The 19,296-nt window shown below is 40.8% G+C and overlaps 1 protein-coding gene across 1 annotated transcript in view; it reads left to right on the forward strand.

The window, feature by feature from the left end:
- Atrnl1 (attractin like 1) overlaps positions 1-19,296 on the forward strand; it is a 521,748-nt gene that overhangs the window by 409,405 nt on the left and 93,047 nt on the right. The window contains exon 28 of the mRNA XM_028775552.1: positions 15,846-15,960. Within this exon, the coding sequence (XP_028631385.1) occupies positions 15,846-15,960 (115 nt within the window). The remainder of the gene's footprint in view (positions 1-15,845; positions 15,961-19,296) is intronic.

Below are 19,296 nucleotides of genomic sequence, written 5' to 3' on the forward strand. Positions count from 1 at the left end.
AAGAATGTGACTTAGAAGGCAAAGAGAAAGGAAAGTTGATGCTTCAGAGAACCCTGAGATCAGCGGGTGAGCTCAGCCTCCTCTGTTCTGCATGCCAAATAAGGATGGCCACCTTCCCTGGACGCTTTGTGACCTGCGAAGTAAGGCGGTACAGTGAATTATGTGAATAACAAGTATGAAGCAAATTCCAGGCACTGCTTACTCGGTTATTTAGACTGCTGATCTGGCTATAGACTTAGCAGTAAATAGGTTTTGTCTTTTCTTAAAGAGAAAAAATCACCATCAGAGTTGCTAGTCCAAGTAGAAAAACTAGAGAGGTGAGCTCTGGTCCTAAAGCAGTCTCTCATCCTAGATGTTGAAGATGGCAGCTCTATAGTGCCCTCGCAAAACTCTATGAGACAAATCTACATACGCATCACAGCATTTATTGGTGCATAGATTAATTAATTTCCATCTTCTGATTTTTTGTTTTCTGAGAAAAGGTTTCTGTGGATAGCCCTGGCTGTGTTGGAACTTGCTTTGTGGACTAGGTTGTTCTCGAACTCAGAGGTCCGCCTGCCTCTGTCTCTCAAGTGTTGGGATTAAAGGCATGTGCCACCATGGTCAGGCTGAAAGTAGTATGAAGTTGTATGATACTTTTTGATTGTTTGGTTTTTGTTTGTTGGTTTGTTTTTTGAGATAGGATTTCTTCGTTAACTGTGACTGTTCTGGAACTCACTTTACAGCCTTGAACAAACTCACAGAGATCTTTCTCCTCCTCCTCCTACTTCTCCTTCTCCTCCTCCTCCTCTTCTTCTTCTTCCTCCTCTTCCTCCTCCTCCTCCTCTTCTGGCTGTCATGAGGTTTTGTTTCCCTGATTTCTTTATCAGTCTGTTTGTCATTTGCATACAGGAGGCTCTTGATTTTTTGTGTTAGTTTTAAATCGAGGTACTTTGCTGAAAATGTTTATCAAGTTTCTTGGTTGAGTTTTTATTGTCCTTTATATATGCAGTCATATCATCTCCAAATAAAGATGCTGATTTCTTCCTTTCCTAATTTATACCTTTCATCTTCTGTTGTCTTATTGTTCTAGCTAAGAGTTCAAGCACTGTGTTATATAGATCTGAGGAGAGTGGACAACCTCGTCTTGTTCCTGATTTTAGTGCAATTGCTTTGAGTTTCTCTCCATCTGCTGTGGGAGGAAGCCTCTAGGATGATGACTGGACTATACAAAGAATCAATGAAGTGAAGAGTTGATTCTTTGAAGAAATCAACAAGATAGACACATCCTTATCAATACTAACTATAAGATGGAGAAAGACTATCTAAATTAATAAAATCAGAAACAATGGGCTGGAGAGATGACACAGTTATTAAAGGCTAGGCCCCCAACCAAAAATAAAATCAGAAAAAAGAGGAGGAATATAACAACAGACACTGAGAAAATTTAGAGAATCATAAGGATATACTTAAAAACTATACTCCACCAAAATTGGAAAATCTAAAAGAAATGTATAGTATTCTTATTATATATCACTTGTGAAAGTTAAATCAATATCAGATAAACAATTTAAATAGACCTAAACACCTAGTGAAATAGAAATCGTCAAGAAAATCCCCCAACCAAAAACTCTTAGGGGCCAGAAGGTTTTAGCACAGAATTTTACCAGACTTTCAAAGAAGTATTAACACCAATACTCCTCAAATTATCGAACAAAATAGAAACAGAAGAAACACTGCCAAATTAATTTTATGAGGCCACGGTCACCCTGATACTGATACCCAAACCACATAATGACTAAGCAAAGAAGGCGAATGTACAGATCAATTCCCCTTATGAATATAGACACAAAAATATTAAGTAAGATGCATGTAAATGTAATCGAAAATGATGGTGGATAATATCTTAGATAGCTTCTTATATTCAGTTTATGAGTATTTCATTGAGAATGTTTGCTTCTATGCTCATAAGGAAAAATGATCTGTTTCTTTCTTTATTGGGTCTTTATATGGTTCATGTATCAGGGTCATTGTGGTCCCATAAAATGAATTAGGCAATGTTCCACCAGTTTCTCTTTTGGAGAATGATTTGAAGAGTATTGGCGTTAATTCTTCTGTAATAGTCTGGTAGACTTCTAAGCAGGATCAATTTGGCCCTAGGCTTTTTTTTTTTTTTTTTTTTTTGGAGAGGGGGTTAGGTGAATTTTAATTACTGATTGTATTTCACTAGGAGTCATGGATCTCTTTAAATTGCTTATCTGATCTTTATTTAATGTCAGTGGATCATATCTATTAAGAAACTTATCCATTTCTTCTCAGTTTTCCAATTTGATAATATACAGATTTTAAAAATATGTCCTTATGATTCTCCTGATTTTCTTGATGCATGTTGTGATCTCTCTAATTTTGTCTGTTTGGATCTTCTCTCACTTCTAGTTAATATGATTAAGGATTTATTAATCTGATTGATTTTCTCAAAGAACTAACTCATCATTTCATTGAGTCTTTGTACTATTTATTGTTGTTTCTGTGTTACTGGCTTCAGCCTCAAGTTTGACTAATTTGTACCATTTATTCCTTTTGGCTATTTGTTGTTCTAGACCTTCCAGGTATGCTGTTAAGTTGCTAGTATGAGATCTCTCTTAATTTTTTTATGTAGGCAGTTAGTGCTATAAATTTGCCTCTTATGACCACTTTCAGTGTGTCTCATTTGTCATGTTATGTTTTTATTTTTATTCAATTCTAAAAAAATTGAAATTTCCTTCTTGATTTGTCTTGACTCACTTTCTCATTCCATAGTTAGTTTTTCAGTTTGTATTCATATACTTTCTGTTGTTTTTGTAGTTGTTGATATCCAGCTTTAACCCATGGTGGTCAGATAGGATGAGTGGTGTTATTTTAGTTTTCATTTATCTGTTAAGATTTACTTTGTAGGGCTGGAGAGATGGTTCAGCCATTAAAGGCTAGGCTCAGAACCAAAAATATAAGATTTACTTTGTGTCCAAGTATTTGGTCGATTTTGGAGAAATTTCCCTGGGCTGCTAAGAAAAAAATGTACCTCTTGTATGTGTGTTTGTGTGAAATGTTCTGTAGGCATCTTCTAGGTCTGTTTTATTTGTGGCATTATTTAACTCTGGCATGTCTCTGTTTAGTTTTTGTCTGGATGACCTGCCTATGTCTGAAGGTATTGGACTCTCCCCTTGTCAGTGTGTGAGAGCCACTCTGTGATTTTAGATGTGGTAATGTTTCTTTTTATTTATTTGGTGCCCTAGTGTTTGGTGTATAAATAGTTATAATTGCAATATCCTCTTGGATTTTCTTTTGATGAGTATGTAGTGTCCTTCCCTATCTCTTCTGATTAGTTTTGGTGTGAAGTCTGTTCCGTCAGTTATTAAAGTGGCTCTACATGCTTGCTCCTTAGGTTCATTTGCTTGAGCCTGGCTAAAGTCCCTTCTCAGCTAATGAGATGTTTTCTTTATAATTTTAAATACCATAGTAGGGTGGGGTGTACTAGCCATTTGGGACTGAGCATCTCATCCTCTCAGCTGAGGGCACCATCTTTCTGCAGGAAACCTGCACCTCCCATGGTTTGCAATCCCATCCTGAGGAAAGCCTTATTCCATAGGGAAGCTTGAATGCTTGCAGAAAGACCCATTTACTTAGAGCAGGCCTCACACCACAGGTGGCCTGCTCACGCTGTGTGAGCTGTAGCCTTCACCCTACACAGATGCTACTCTGAGGCTGCTTGCCCATCTTCACACATCTCTAAGTCTCAGAATCTGTTTCCTAGGGAACCTCACATCCAACATAGCCTGTGCCTACATTCTTAGAAGCAGTTATGATGGCTTCCAAGTTTATTAATGTCATTAATTGTAGGCTGATCACAACACTCTCGTAGTTATGTGAGCTTCTCTGCTAACCTTTGCCCCTTTATCTGATATTTTGCTTATTTCTCAAATGAAGGTAGCTGAATGACCCCAACGGTGAATGGGTCACCAATTCAGATTGTACCAACATGGTAATTTCCTAAACAGTGGAAGAAGATAACAGGCAGGTAGTGTTGCCCAGCTCCTCTAATAGAGGTTGGTTTGGGACTAAAGACACTGCATTGGGTCCCCAAGGCTGCCATAAAAAGTTACCACAGATTTGCAGCTTAAAACAGCAGTTCCCTGGGTCAGAGGTATGAAATTAAGATGTTGGCAGAGTTGATTGCTTCTGAGGTCCTGAAGGAAAATGGAGACCTAGTCTGTTTCATGACTCTGGTAGTTGGCTGCCTGCAAACCTGGAGCATTCATTCCCTGCGGCCTCACCTCGCCAGGTCCAGCCTTTTTCCACATGTGATGTTCTCCTTGTATTATCTCTGCATGGCCTACCCTCTTAAGAGAATGTTGAATCTACTCTGCTACAATTTTATTATTATTATTATTATTATTATTATCCAAAGTAATTGCTTCTGAAAGGCTCTTGCATCTGTCAGCTTTTGGTTGCTGTGACAAAACAGCTGAGGAAACTTATAGAAAGAAAATATATTGGCTCACAGTTTCGTGTCTCAATCCATGTCCTTGGCTCACAGTTTCAGGTGGCTCAGTCCATGTCGTTGGCTCACAGTTTCAGGAGTCTCAGCCTATGTACTTGGCTCAGGAATTTGGGTGTCTCCACTTATGGTGCTGGGCCCATTGCTGTGACCTGGGGTGAAACAGAGGTCACAACCAGGAGCATGTAGTGCACCCAAGCTGGATGCCACAGAGACTAGAAAGTAGGACAAGAAAATATGCCCATTAAAGGACACCCCTAGTGGACGTCTTCTTCCATCTAGGCCACTTTATGAAGGCCTACTAAGATGTTCCACCACCTCCTAATAACCCATTAAGCCATGAATTAATCAGTGAGTTAAAACACTGAGCTTAAAGCCTTATGATTTAATTGCCTTCTGAAAGCCTCACCTCTGGGAATCAATGTTTCAAAACTGAGACTGTGTTGGGGAAGTTTTCAAACCTGAACTGTTAAAACTGTATTTTCAAACAAGGGGCCGTTCTTAGATTCTGCTGAGTGAATTTGGGGTAAAATATCTGACTTACCACAGAGCAAAGGAAAAATATCAAGATTTATTTACTCCCTTCTTGATGCCTATGTTTATGCTGTTGATATCTTCATCGTCCTGTTCTGGTCTTTAAAGGAAGCACATTAATCCAGATGTGTGCAGTGGGCCACGCCCAGTGACAGAAGGCTCCTTGTGGCTTAATCAATTAGATAATTACTGTCACCAAGAGAGAGTTTGTAAAGCAGCATGAGCGAAACTAGGGCAGGGATCATTACACAGACTCTGACCATTAATTTTTAGTCATGCTGAAATCAGAGCTTTGGGATTAAAACAAACCAGCTTTGGGGAAAGGTTTTATTCACTCTCTAACACAAGTCATGGTGAAGTAGTCAAACACACATAGCAAAATCGTGTGAGGAAAAGCCACAAAGGAGTGCTGCTTTAAGATATTTAGTCTTGACTTAATAAGGCTTCTACACTTCAGGCCACGAGCAAGTGTGGCAAACGCCATCTTTCAGGATCCATTGAGCCTAGCAATGACATATATGCACACGGGGGAATCACATGACCTTTTAGAGACAGAAGAACCCCCTGCCTCCATAAATCTTCCATCACCTGTTTCTATCCAAACCCATTTCCCTATAAAAATCAAGGATATTTTAATTTAACTAATACTGGAGAGAAGGCAGACAAGGGGAGGCTTCCTAGGCCAGTCAGAGGTATTGAGAACACACCTAAGAAGCCATTGGTAAGCATGTCTACCCACAAAATACTTCCGTTTCTACTTTGCAAGCAGGAAGGTCCCTGCACCATATCAAGGAGGCTTTACCTCAGGGCTTTGTAACATTTGCATTGCTGACTGACTGTTTTCCCCACTGCTGTGTAATGTCTGAACTTGGAAGTCACTTCCTACTTTAAAACACTGGAATATTGGTCTCATCCATTGAGACTATGTTTGAGAGGATAAAAGCATCCAGAAAGACAAGAAAAGATCTTATCACATAAAGCCCCCTTACTGCCTCCCCTCTGACCAAACCAAAGTCAGCGAAGGGGAAAGAGAGTCAGTGAGACTGACCCATATGAAATTGCTGATAATCAATTAATTTGACTAAAAAATTTACACTGGTGAATTACTTGATCCATTATAAACATTTTTAAACCTGGTTTTGGCCAGACACATTTTATTTACGTATTACCTTTTATAACCCCCAATATAATCTCAGAAGTTAGGTTTTATAATAATTTCAATTTTCCATATGGAGAACTTGGGGAAAAGGAAAGTTAAATAATATGCCCAAGATCATGGCTGATTTAAATATAAGTTTGGTTTCTGTGCAAAAAGAAATTTGGGTCTAATGAAATATTTCTAGACATTATAGTATGATTGTTTCAAAATTCTGATGTTGGGATCTCGAAATTGAAAAGGCAAGTCTGCCTGTGGTCCATGGGCTTGGGACTGGTGTTAACAGAGAATACCTATATCCATAGCAACAGAGGAGAGTGGAGAAGAAGAATCCTCGAGATCATTTCAGCCTGTGTATCACCGTGCGTCCTGTAGAAAACCATCCGTGCTGCTGGTGGGTGCAGGATACTCTCCTGCCTGTGTATAAAGAGCAAATAAGCTGCAGGCAAAATGGTGTTGGTGACTCCTAGGCAGGAAGGACAGGAGGAAGGAAACAGCTCCTGCCATGACACCCCTTTATAGTCATATTTGTACCTCCCTGTATCAGAAGCGTGCATGAGTATCCAATTATACTTAATATTTTTACATCTGGTTGTGAATCAGAGAAACCATTGTATATTTCACTCTATTTTCTTAAAGATTACTTATTTAATATAAATGAGTACACTGTCACTGTCTTCAACACACCAGAAGAAGGCATTGGATCCTGTTACAAATGGTTGTGAGCCACCATGTGGTTGCTGTGAATTGAACTCAGGACTTTTGGAAGAGCAGTCAGTGCTCCTAATCGCTGAGCCTTCTCTTCAGTCTCACTTTTTTTTTTTTTAATGCTCCAAATAGTTAAGCTTTGGTCTTTGTAGGGTTAATGTTGAGCTTTCTAGGAAGACTGTCATGCAGAGTGACTCATTCTCTGGGTCCAGGCAAGTCTTACTCTACAGTGCTGACACGTGCTTCTGTACGAGTTAAGTAAACTCTTTCATTCAGGGTTTTGACCATGTTCTTCTTACTGATAATAGGTTGTGATTGGTGTAATAATCATAGTAGAAAGTCATTTATTATGCTGGATCTATTAACATTTGATTCCTCATTAAGAATATTGCCAAATCTGCACTTTCTGTCTTTCTGCTGACGCTTAGTTTTCACAGTGCCTCTTGATTTACTTTTATGATAGAAGTTTCAGAAGTAAATGTTTTAATTTAATGTGCACTAAGCCTAACATCTCACCAGAATGCAGCGCTTTCCTGAGAGGGTTTCTGCATACACTGTGCTACACCAGCCAGGATCATCAGCACCTCACCACCTCCACTCTAAGAACATGGCCATGACCCCAGCCCTGGCCAAAGGATGTGAGGGGACTTCTGAGGGACCTGGGCTTCTTGAAGAGCCCTGTCTTCTCTGGCTTCTTATCTCTCTCTACTTGGCAATTCCTAGGATGTGTCCCTGGAACTTCTAGCAATTTCCCAGAGAAGCCATCTGCATCATAACTCTTCATTCTGATTCTCCCTTCTGCCAGAAAGCTCCACCCTTCCTCGTTTTTCTGACAAACTACTGGTCACCGTCCTGTGCCCCCTCCACTCTGACTTTCAGGGATTCTTGCATGTTTACAGAACACCCCTCTGTAAATGCCTAGCTACAATCAGCTGCCCCCTCAGTAGCCAACGCCGACTGTTTACCTTTTAAATAGAGTTGGCTTGGCGGCTATATTCCTAAGGTGGCATTTTGCATTAATGACACAATATGCTTCAGAATAGACTAGTCTGAGAAATCATAGCAAGAACATAATTTAACTTCTTTATTGCTGTATATTGATCTGCTCCAGATTGAGGTTCTGTTCATAACATCTTCCTACAAGATTCAGAGATTTGCCTTGCACAATTTCAGAAAGATAAAAAGTCAATGGGCATGCATTCATGAATATCCACTTATTCAGAAGGTGTCTGTCAAGCACCTCTGTGGTCTTAGGGGCCAGAGAGTCTGTTCATGCAGCCCATGAGCCTCCCCCCACCCATCAGGACCTGATAAAAGCAGAACCCGGTGTAGATTAACAGGACATCCTTAGCAGCACTGACATGCAGTCCAGTGGGTGTGTGGCATCAGCTACCTGTCTCCCCACAGCAGAATTCTTACCAGAAACCTGGATTTTCTCAATTCACTCACTTCAGACTATTAACAGAGATTCTAAACTGCCGCTCTGCCCTCAAATGGCTTTTTTCCGAGTTAATTCCAAGGCTAGAGGAGAGCTGACTTACCAAGTATGTCTGGTAAACATACTGTATGTCTGGGAATAACTATACAACTGTATACTGTATATAGTTATTCCTGTATGTCTGGGAATAACTATACAACTTCTAGTCCTTGAAATAACACCATGAGTAAGCCACGTCCAGCTCCATCCTACCCGTCAGACATTGGAGACAAGGGGAGGGGTTTGACCAAGCTCACGCTTTGATCAGAGAACAGCCTGAAACCAGAGTGCTGGCTGCCTCTCAGGCCCAGCATGACTCATTGGTCCCTGAAAGAAAGGTGAACTACTCCATCGAGAAAACTTGAGAAGGGCCTGAAGGTAGAAAGGGTTGAGCAGGGTCTTCTGGTATTGGCAGGTACCGGCACTCAGTGCGTGACAGAACAGCATGACAAAGGCCCCAGCCCTGGGCTTGAGCGAGAGAGGAACGTGGCTGACATGACCCACACATCTGTGTCTCATCCAGCATTGCCTTTCAAGGCCGGGAATAATAGTCGCCATTTTCAAGTTCACACATGAAACACAGTGGTTAAATTACTTTTGTACCGAGCTGCTGAGAAGAATATAGATTATTAAACTTCCACTTATGGAAATTATTTCAGAGATACTCCATGTCAAGTTCTTGAAAAATACTTCTAGGAATTAATTTTTAAAGAATCAGCATCTATCGTTACTAACCAATTAGACAAAGCATGAGACGGGGCTTGTCATCATTTTCCTTCTGGCTTCCAAAGTCCTAGAGAAGCAGGTGGTACGGGAGCTGATACCACGACTAAGCCGCCTCACCCCCAAGCCCCTGCCACACAGGTAGTTAAAAGCAGAGTCCAGTTAAGCAACACAGACTCCTACAGATTTAAGTCTTCAGCATACATGAGTGGTTTTGAGTGTGTGTATATGTGTAATTAGAACAGGGATACATGGAGATGTTTCCTCAAAGGGAAATACTTGCTACTGAGTGAAAGTGATTGACAGTTGGATCCTTCAGAGCATCTGACCACTTTGTAAATGCTGTCTTCTCCCTTTACCTGTTCCCTCAGGCAGACTCTGAATTGACTTCTGGGAGGGTTTAGCCCAGCTTCTGAGGCTGTCCATCAGCTTAATTTATTTTGTCACTGTGAGTTCTCCTACTGAAGAGAGCCAGCTAGGGAACTCGTTCTATTTATCATTTTACGCCGGGGAAGTCAGTAAGTAAAGAACACACTTTGCGACCTCTCCGTTTTCAAGACCAGCCAGGAAGTCCATGAACCCGACTTAGGGGGATCGGGAATCCTGGGACTTGCCGATCCCGTGGAATTCAACAAATGATTAGCTACGAATCAAACTACTACGCTGACTTGATTCAAGGCTCAGTAAATTTGATTCGATTTTACTAGTGTGACTGAAAACTACATTCTCTATCAATTTAGGCAGTCATTAAAAATACCAAGCCGCTCATATTTATAGATAGGTCTGATAAGGGTACCGTTGTTAGACACCTCTTAGGAGTGAATGCTAGAGTGATTAATGTGCAGTTGTTTGCATTTTTAATAATTCACTCATACATCAGATTAGTGCTGGTGAATACTGTCAGGCATTATTCTTCCTCTGTCACAACACTTACTGCTGCTGACAGGTGTAACACGCCCGCATTAATCCTCAATCCCCTCACTCAATTTTCTAATTGCTTTCTTGGCATGCGATGGTAGCCACTTAGGTCCATGTGATGTTTTCATCATATGGTATAAGAAGATTCCTTAAATTACAGCAGCCATTTAAAGCGCCTGGGCAGGAAAAAAAAAAAAACACTACCAAGTATTGGGATTTCAAACTGCACGATACTTAGGCTTAGTACTAGGTACTGCAACATCCAATGTTCTAGAGTCTATCCATAAGTCATAATCACGAGTTATTAAGAAGGGAAAGGACCCTAAAAGTCACTCAGCACACTTATCACCTTACATTTGGGGAAAGTGACTTAGTGACACACAGACTGACAATGGCAAAGCTGACCCTGGGGTCTACCGTTCATAGTGCCCTTTATGGTTGCCATTTGGGTGCATGCATGCGTGTTTGAGCGTGCATGCATGTGTGCGCATGTGTGTATCTGTGCTCCATGTGTGTGTGTGCGCCTATGTGCTGCATGTGTGTATGTGTGTGTGTGTGCCTGTGTGTGCATGCATGTATGTGTATGTGTGTGCACATGTATGTGCCTGTGCACATGCATGAGTATGTGCATGTGTGTGTGTGTGTGTGTGTGTGTGCGCGTGCATGCTTCTTTGCTTTTTGATTTGGTTTATTTTTTCCTTTATCTATTTTTTTCTAAAGAGAGAGAGAAGGGGCTTAGAGTCCGGTGGGTGAGGAGGTGGAAGGAGCTGGGAACATCTGGGGAAGGGGAAAAGCATGATCAGAATCAATTGTATGAATTTTTCCCATTAAAATTTCAAATTAATAATAATAATAATAATTAAAGTACAATATGTGAGACTCCCAAAAGGATTGATTAAAATGTCTTTAAAAGAAATGGGCAAGTGTATACATGTTATTCTTATAACCAAACTCCTAAGTGGGTGTCTACTACTCAGCCAACTAACAGGATGAGAGAGGCCTTGGATATTACAAATATATTCTTCATAGACTGTATATTTGAAACCTAGAGTAACCCTTCGATATTGCAGCTAGAATTTCAGTTAGGAACCTGCATACTCAAATCCAGAATCTGCCCCCGACTGCCTGTGCTGCCTTGCGATATCAGCTGACCCTCTGAATTCCGGTTTTTTTCTTCAACCGTGTATTGGAAACTGCTGGTTTCTCCTCATGAGCTTGCTGCAGAGTTACACGTGAAAATGCCTGTTAAATACTGAGCAGCACACAGGCATCTACAGTCCCTCAGTACTTGTTAGTAGTTATTGTTTTCAGTACTGTATTGTTCCTCTAATACCCTTAATTGGATATGTGACATCATACTGTAGCCTCTCTGCGACCCCTGTGACAAGCTTACCTGCTCTTCAGGGTTAGGTGACACTTGGCTTTGAGGGACGTGGATCACGAAAATAGCCACCGTAGGGACAAAGTCCTAGATCACAGAAAGATGACAGAGGAGGGAGACTGATTCTGGAGCTAGTGACAAGAGTTGAGAAGCGAGCTCTCGAGTCCACAGAGGTGTAGCTGCTCTAAGATGGGTGGGCGTCATGCCCGGATGCCCAGGAATGCTATTTTGTGCTGCAGACCCCTTGTGGCAGCCTTCATGTCCGTGTTGACCCACAGACATTTTCTGTTGGTTGATAACCATTCTTTAATTTAATGTGCTTAAAGACTCCATATATCTACCTCTGACCACCATGTTACAGTCTTACTCTAAACCTTCACTTCTTATCCCTGAGTCACAACCGCAGATGTGAGGTGAGTAGCTAGTCTACGAAAATCAGGTATTCCATTAAGTCCCCAGCCGCCATGGAGGGCTTCCAGAGGTGGGCCCCACTGGGATCTGGGCATGCTCTAAACCCGCTGAGATTCATGTCACAGCAGTTTCTCAAGACAGGTCCCTGCCACAAATGACAGTCACACTTTCAGAACATACTGTTTTAAGAAATACCTTGAAAATATTTGTGATTCCCAAAGCTTCTCTGATATTTGTCTTTAATAGCCAAAAGACTGGGAAGATTTTACCGTAAACTCTATGACCCATCACAATGATGACTTGAAACTAAGTTCTATAGTTTGAAAACCCTCCAGTGAAGCAAACAGTTCTACGTCCACTTTGTGTGTTGTGTGAGCACTGTGTGTTGTATGAGCATTGTGTGTTGTGTGTTATGTGTTGTGTGAGTGCTGTGTGTTGTATGAGCATTGTGTGCTGTGTGTTGCGTGAGCACTGTGTGTTGCGTGAGCGATGTGTGCTCTGTGAGTGTTGTGTGAACATTGCGTCTCATGTGAGAATTGTGTGTTGTGAATGCTGTGTGTTCTGTGTTGTGTGTCTTGTGCTTCCTAGACTATGGCTGCTCATTACAAAGCTGTCAGCTACGTTCTTTCTCCCACGGGTTCTCTCCAGCAACAGGAAGTTTACTGCCTTGAAGTAAATCCCAGCTGCTGAGTGCTGCAGGCAACAGACCTGAGCCTTATCTCTTCTCAAGGCAACCATGGAAAATGTGTGATACATTGCAAGTTTCTGTGAGCATGCTATGTCATTGCGAAGTGATTGTGATTCACGGCTATACATATGATTATCACAAAACAACCGACAAACCTCAGGGTAGCCAAAATAATATCATGTGTATCGTGTTGCAATTTTTTTGTAATTCAAGGGTTATAAAGTGCTTCCTTCCATTTTAAAAATCTGAAATCCTGTATTTAAAGTGATTATTTGTCACAAGTTTAATTTTAATTATGTTAATTCCTTCCAGAAGTGTCGAAGAACTGGCTAGTGACTAATATTTTAAACATAATGAATGATTCATGCTTTGATAACAATATCCTTCTATGAAAGTTCTTGGAGCTAAAAATAGACCAAGTTGCGAGCCAATCTGATTAAATAGTAGAATTATAATCTCCTTCTACATAGTTTACTAACACAAAGAGGTTTTTAAAAAATATTTTTTGTATAGTCACAGCAGAAGTGAGAGTGAGAGAATTATTGTAAGAATAATTCTACTGAATCAGCTCTATGGGAGCCATACTTCCTGTCCCATGGTCCAGTTTTCCAGGCCTTTTGTCCTTTCCCGTTGCTGAGACTTTGGAATTTAAAGTCTTCATTAACTAGCCTGTGTTCCACCAGAAGCGTACAGCTATTTTTCACTAATTTTTTTCTTTCAGTTGATGCTTTCAGTATTTACAGTCTTTCCTGTGGTGTTAAGAAGTAGGAAGGTAGCCTAGCAACAGCACCAAGTAATGGACTCCCAAACCATGTATTGTTTTCCTGAATCCCCCACACCAAAAAAAAAAACACGATTTCCCAAAAATCTTTAGACATATTCAAATTCTGCTGTTCTAGTTTCCATAATCAAGTTGTTTAAGTAAATTTGAATAAAATAAATCGGTTGTTATGCTTAGAGTTGGAAAACAGACCAAAACTGATAGTCTTATCTGAGGCACAGATATCAGTTATGCCTTAGCAACAGTGATAGGGATCTTGATATTTCTAATAAATTACTGCCATTTAAACCTGGAATTCATTTTGCCAATCTCTTGATATATTTTAGCAAATTGACCTTTACATATATTCTGCATCTATTAAATTAAAATACTTTTCAGTTGCCTAGAAATACGGTTGGAAAACTCACAGTATTCTTTTCTGTTAGTCTTGCAATATGACAAGGCTATTCTCTAAATATTTACATCACTGGATTATATCTATGTATTTATGCTAATTCTGCCTTAACATTTTCAAAACTTAATCTGTTCAATTAAATGTAGGCTTTTAAAGTATCGGGCCAAAGATCCTGTAACTTGGTACAAGTCAGACAACATGGCCCATCAGATTATCACGGAACATTTTAATGGCCTTTGCTTCCCAACCTTGGCCACTTCCACCCTCATATAGAAAACTTCCAAAATATATCTATATGAGGATAATTTTAAACATGAGATTTATGTCGCTATAAAGGAGAAATCCTTTATAACCACATAAAACCGTTGTAACCGGGAACTCAAAGTTTTACATAAAAGGGAACATATTTTATCTTTAATGCCTCATTAAGCTTTCTGGAAATGGCAATATTCTAGAATATTCTAGGTGAATGGCTACATATGTCTATATTTCTTCAAAAGTTCAAATATCTTCAGTAGGAAAATCATCTGAATAAATCATTTGTTCTGATAATTAAAGGCATTTTCTGTTACTATGAGTCTTCTATTTAATTTTGCCCTCATACAGAGATACTTTTTTGACAACCATCTCCCACCGCTCATTCTTCAAATAATGGATCGTAAGATGCTAGACCAGGCTAAGTTGATAACCTGCAGACTCTCAAAACACACTCTATATTTAAGCCCACAATCTGTACACATGTCTGTGTAAGTAGAAAGGGGTGAGTGTATAGATGTGTACATGTAGTTGTGCTCCCTGAGGGGTGTGTGTGTGTGTGTGTGTGTGTGTATACATGGGCCACAGGGTACTGTTGAGAACACAGACTCAGGTGTGTGTGTGTGTGTGTGTGTGTGTACATGAGCTACAGGGAACTATTGAGAACACAGATTCAAGAGGTAGCTCCCAGAGTCCACATGCCTTCTCTCTCACTTCTTCCCAGCTGTGGAGAGTTTGTACTCACTCATTGACTTCCTGGGAGACATAAATATCTTTTCATCCCAGATAGAGAATCAGCAACAGTCTCCATAGCGGTTTCACCCAAGCCTACTTCAGTTGACCAATGAGTTTATTGGGGTTACTTATAGGAGTGCAGGCATCTGAGCTGGCCAGTGTCCTCCCCAGCGTTTGTTACTGCTTTTATCCTTGGGGAAGACCTTGTGAAAATTGTCTCTTTCAGGACCTTCCTGAGACTTGTAAGTTTCCTTTACTTTCTGAGACTTAATGCTCTCCCACTGGGCAAAAAATATTTTAATTTGGAGTGAGTGGCTACAGAAAAACCCTCTTCAATATTCTCAACTTATAGGGTTCATGTAAGACTAAATCAGGCAATATATGCAAGGCCATCATAGATTTAATCCCTAGTAAAACATTAATCCAATCCCTTCATTAGCAGTTTTTACATATTAACCTTGTGTCTGCCCTTTTATTTATGCAAGTGTATGATGGACAGCTATTACATATATATATATATTACATACAATTACTTAGGCAATTTTAAAGATATGCCTACGTGAGCTCTCACTTAAAAATGAAGTTTTCTTAATACAAATGCACAGAATCAAAGAGCAGAGACATGGTCACCAAGTCAGGGAGGGATAGAGAAAAAGATGCAGGGTAACGGCTGTAAACCTAGCTTGCTAAGGTGGATGAATCTGGAGACCTGTTGTACAGCAGGAAGGCTGGATTTAATAATACTGTATTGTATACTAAAATTCTGCTAAACCTGTAGACTATGACATGATCATAACCCGCTTGACTTTAGCAATAATGTCACTGCTATATTAAACATGCACACGTAGAAGTAATTTTTAAAAAGATGTGTCAGTAGGATATTTGCAATTGTGGTCCCCTACATATATGGTAAATATGGTTTTGTAGCTCATCACTAATGAAAAGCAACGAAGGAGGGAAAGTAACCAGGATGAATAGGTCTGTGATACACCAGCTAGGACATCACGGTGAAACGTGGTGCTGTGTTCATAGGAGGGCCAATCACACATCTACAGGTTCAGGGGATGCAAGTAGGGATGCAGGTTTGCTCACTGAAGGATAGAGGAAATTCAAAGGAAGTCACCACGTCACGTTGTCACCTATGAAACTCACAGTGGGTTTTCTTTTCCAGGGTGCCCCTAAACCAATAGCCATAGAACCCTGTGCTGGGAACAGAGCTGCTGTCCTGACTGTGTTTCTCTGTCTACCGCGAGGATCATCGGGTGCCCCACCCCCTGGACAGTCAGGTATGATGCATGATCCAACAGTGGTAAGCAAACTTTCTTTTCTTTTCTTTTTTTTTGTTTTTTGTTTTTTGTTTTTTGGAGACATGGTTTCTCTGTGTAGCCCTGGCTGTCCTGGAACTCATTCTGTAGACCAGGCTGGGCTCGAACTCAGAAATCCGCCTGCCTCTGCCTCTCAAGTGCTGGGATTAAAGGCGTGCGCCAACACTGCCCGGGGTAAGCAAACTTTCGATTGAGGAGAAAAAATGTTTATACTAAAAACTCTGTCAGGACCCTTACAGGATCTAATTCAGAACGTGGTGATAAAATCTTATTAGCATATAAACTGTCACACAGATATATACATTCTATTCATTGGCATTTACAAATGTTTCTTTTATAAACACTTACTGAATGTATGTGTGTTTGTGTAGTTTGTTGTAATTTATCTGCTTGTTGTAAGGACACTCACTAGCATGAAAAGAAGTCCTTGGTGCTTGTGGCCAGCTTCTATTTTCCTAGTATGTGTGGCTTATGGGCATTATAGCTATGATGAGAAATTTGCGTCATGGATGTGGAGCCAGCCCAAGGGTGTGTTTAGGGGACTGGGTGGCATCAGGAGACAGTAGCTAGATGCAAACATCTCATGTGAGTGGGATATGTTCTTCCTCTCGGCTCCGGACAAATGCAGTTGATGGGCTATGTATTCTCTTTCCATGGATAAACAGAGTGATTCCTGTCCTGATTCCCCTTTCCCTACCTGAAATGCATGTTTTGATTTGGGAGCTAATAGTAAGAATGGTCTTGGGGTTTCCTCATCACCCTCACACTCTAAACACTCGTGTGAGTGTCTCTGTGTACATGTCATAATCCATCTACCCAAAATAATCTTTGTAAATACTCTTATTGTCTTTTCTGGTTAACTCTCAATAGAAGGAATGTTTGGAGAGCAAGGACTTTTCTGGATCTTTCTCCTCAGTTCCTTTCATACACAAAACTAAGTTAAGTGCCTGTGTTCTGGCACCTTCTCCTTCACTGTGGTGGACAGTGAATCTGCCTCCTAGTTAGGTTGTCTTCCCTCACTTCCCACTGAACTTTGACCTTGCCATGATTTGTATGGGCCATCTCCAAAAGTGGGAAATATTCACCCTTACGTCTTTTAAACGCTAAATATCCCTGCTGCAAGCTACCCCATGTGGATAGTTTCTGACTCTTCATTTACAGCCCCTGCAGCCGTCTTGCTGCAAGAATTTCTATCCAGAGTTCAGCAATAAATTTTTATTCAGAAAAGAAACCCACCCACACCTTCCTAAACACTGGGTGGGTGTCTTTGTTCTTTGAGCACTGCCCAGGTGAATAGCGTGCAGAATGGAAAAGTTAGGCACTGGTGGGATGAGATGGATAATTATAGGAACTGTGCCCAGCTAATGGAAACATTGTTTTAAAGCTGGGATGATTTCCAAAAAAAAAACACTCCGCTAATGAAAACAAGCCAACGTCCCCCCTTGATCCTTGACCAGAGGACTCACTGATGGGAGAAAGTAGAGCAACTGTCAATATTCTGACCCTTTGACCTTTAACTCTCTGATTTAAGCCTAGCGGCTGTGTGGACCACGGCTGCAGGTGTGCTCTCTCACGGAGTGTGTTACAGTTCCTCCTGATAGTGCTGCTTCACTGTGTCGCTTACACGGTGCTCTCAGACTTCTCCCATTCTATCTTCATGACAAGCCTGTGAACTGGGTAAAGCTCTGAGTGAGAGAAGTTGGGTGTAGATAGCCATGTGCTTCTACACACAAGAACTGGGGCAGGGGAGGCAAGGGTACAGAGCAAAGAAAAAACAATTTATTACTGCCAGCATTCCATCTGTGGCAGAGATTGTATTTCTCTTTAACTAACAGGTCCACAGCTTCATAATTGAAGCATTTGAATTAATGATGACAATGTCCACAGGCCTGCCCCCCAGGTAGACTGATGAAGCTTTGAAGTGGTTTGAATACTTTCTCCACATCTTGGAAAGTGAATGATTTGGTGTGTGTCTCCATTGTGTAACCACTGTTGTGCCTCCGTTGTTGTGTCTCCATTGTGTCTCCATACATTATTCAAGACTATCTTGTTGTTTGTTTCTTTTTTAAAAACCTAGTAAGTTTGCCCAGGTATTCTTACAGGAGCAGGAATGTTCTATGGTTCTGTCCTTCAAGATACACTGTTACCTCTTGACAGCCTCTGCTTTGAAATCTATGATATGCTAATGGTGGCTAGGATGAGCGTTGATTGACAGGTGTGAAGCAAGCAAAGTAAAATCGTCAGCGGGGACTCAAAATGCTGGGAATACCAATGTTCATTGTAAAATTCAACTTTGCTATATCATCGAATTTTTTTTAATAGTAAAATATTTGGAAATAACAGAATAACACTCTCTTGACTGTCTTAAATGCAGTGTCTGCAGGTTCCTTCAGGACACAGTCGCCCTTGCTGGTACTCTTCTCTCCCATCCAGCACATCCATGTTGAGGCTGGACCTTCCTCCTACATCCATTCAGACCACTCAGTGAAAATTCCCGCGTGTGCGCACACACACACACACACACACACACACAGAGAGAGAGAGAGAGAGAGAATACTTTCAGGCTTCTGAATCTTCTCTGATCCAGTCTGGATGACAGTTAAGGTCACCACTGTATTGTTTCTTCCTCAAACTGCTCTTTAGCACCCAACAGTGAGCGTCCAGAAACACACCCCAGTGACCTTCTCCTGCAGGAGCAGCTAGGGCTCTTAGGGGAATCAAAAAGTGTTTGTTCTTTCTACTAACAATTGCTTCTGTAATATCTAATGAGTAGAGGCGGCCTTTCTTTCTTGTATCTGTCTTGAAAATGTGAACTGCCTTTGGCCTTCATCTAACGTTTACCCTCTAGCTTGCTCAGGCACTAATCTCTCCCTCAGTATTATTTGTTCAGTTTTATTGGGGTTTTCTTTGGTTGGTTGGTTGGTTGGTTGGTTGGTTGGTTGGTTGGTTGGGTTTGTTTGTTTTTACATACGAAGTGATAGGTTTCACTGTGACATTTCTATGCATTAGGATGTCATTGAACTTTCTTATTCGTCCTCTCCCTACCCTACACCTCTTGGCTCCCTTTCTCCCCACCAGTCGTTCCCCCACTTTCTCTTCATGTCTATTTCATTCTCCTTTCTTGACACCCCTTCTTCAGACCTTCTCCTAATCCGCTCATCTTTTCAGGATATGCATAAGTATGTGTATCTATGTGTGTGTGTGTCTGTATGTTGTGTGATGCTTGTGTGTGTGTGAATGCGTGTGTCTGTGTGAACATGTGTGTGAGTGTGTGTATATATGTATATGTGTGTGAAT

This window comes from Grammomys surdaster, unplaced genomic scaffold, assembly GCF_004785775.1.
Source record: "Grammomys surdaster isolate TR1022 unplaced genomic scaffold, NIH_TR_1.0 66, whole genome shotgun sequence".
Classification (NCBI taxonomy): domain Eukaryota; kingdom Metazoa; phylum Chordata; class Mammalia; order Rodentia; family Muridae; genus Grammomys; species Grammomys surdaster.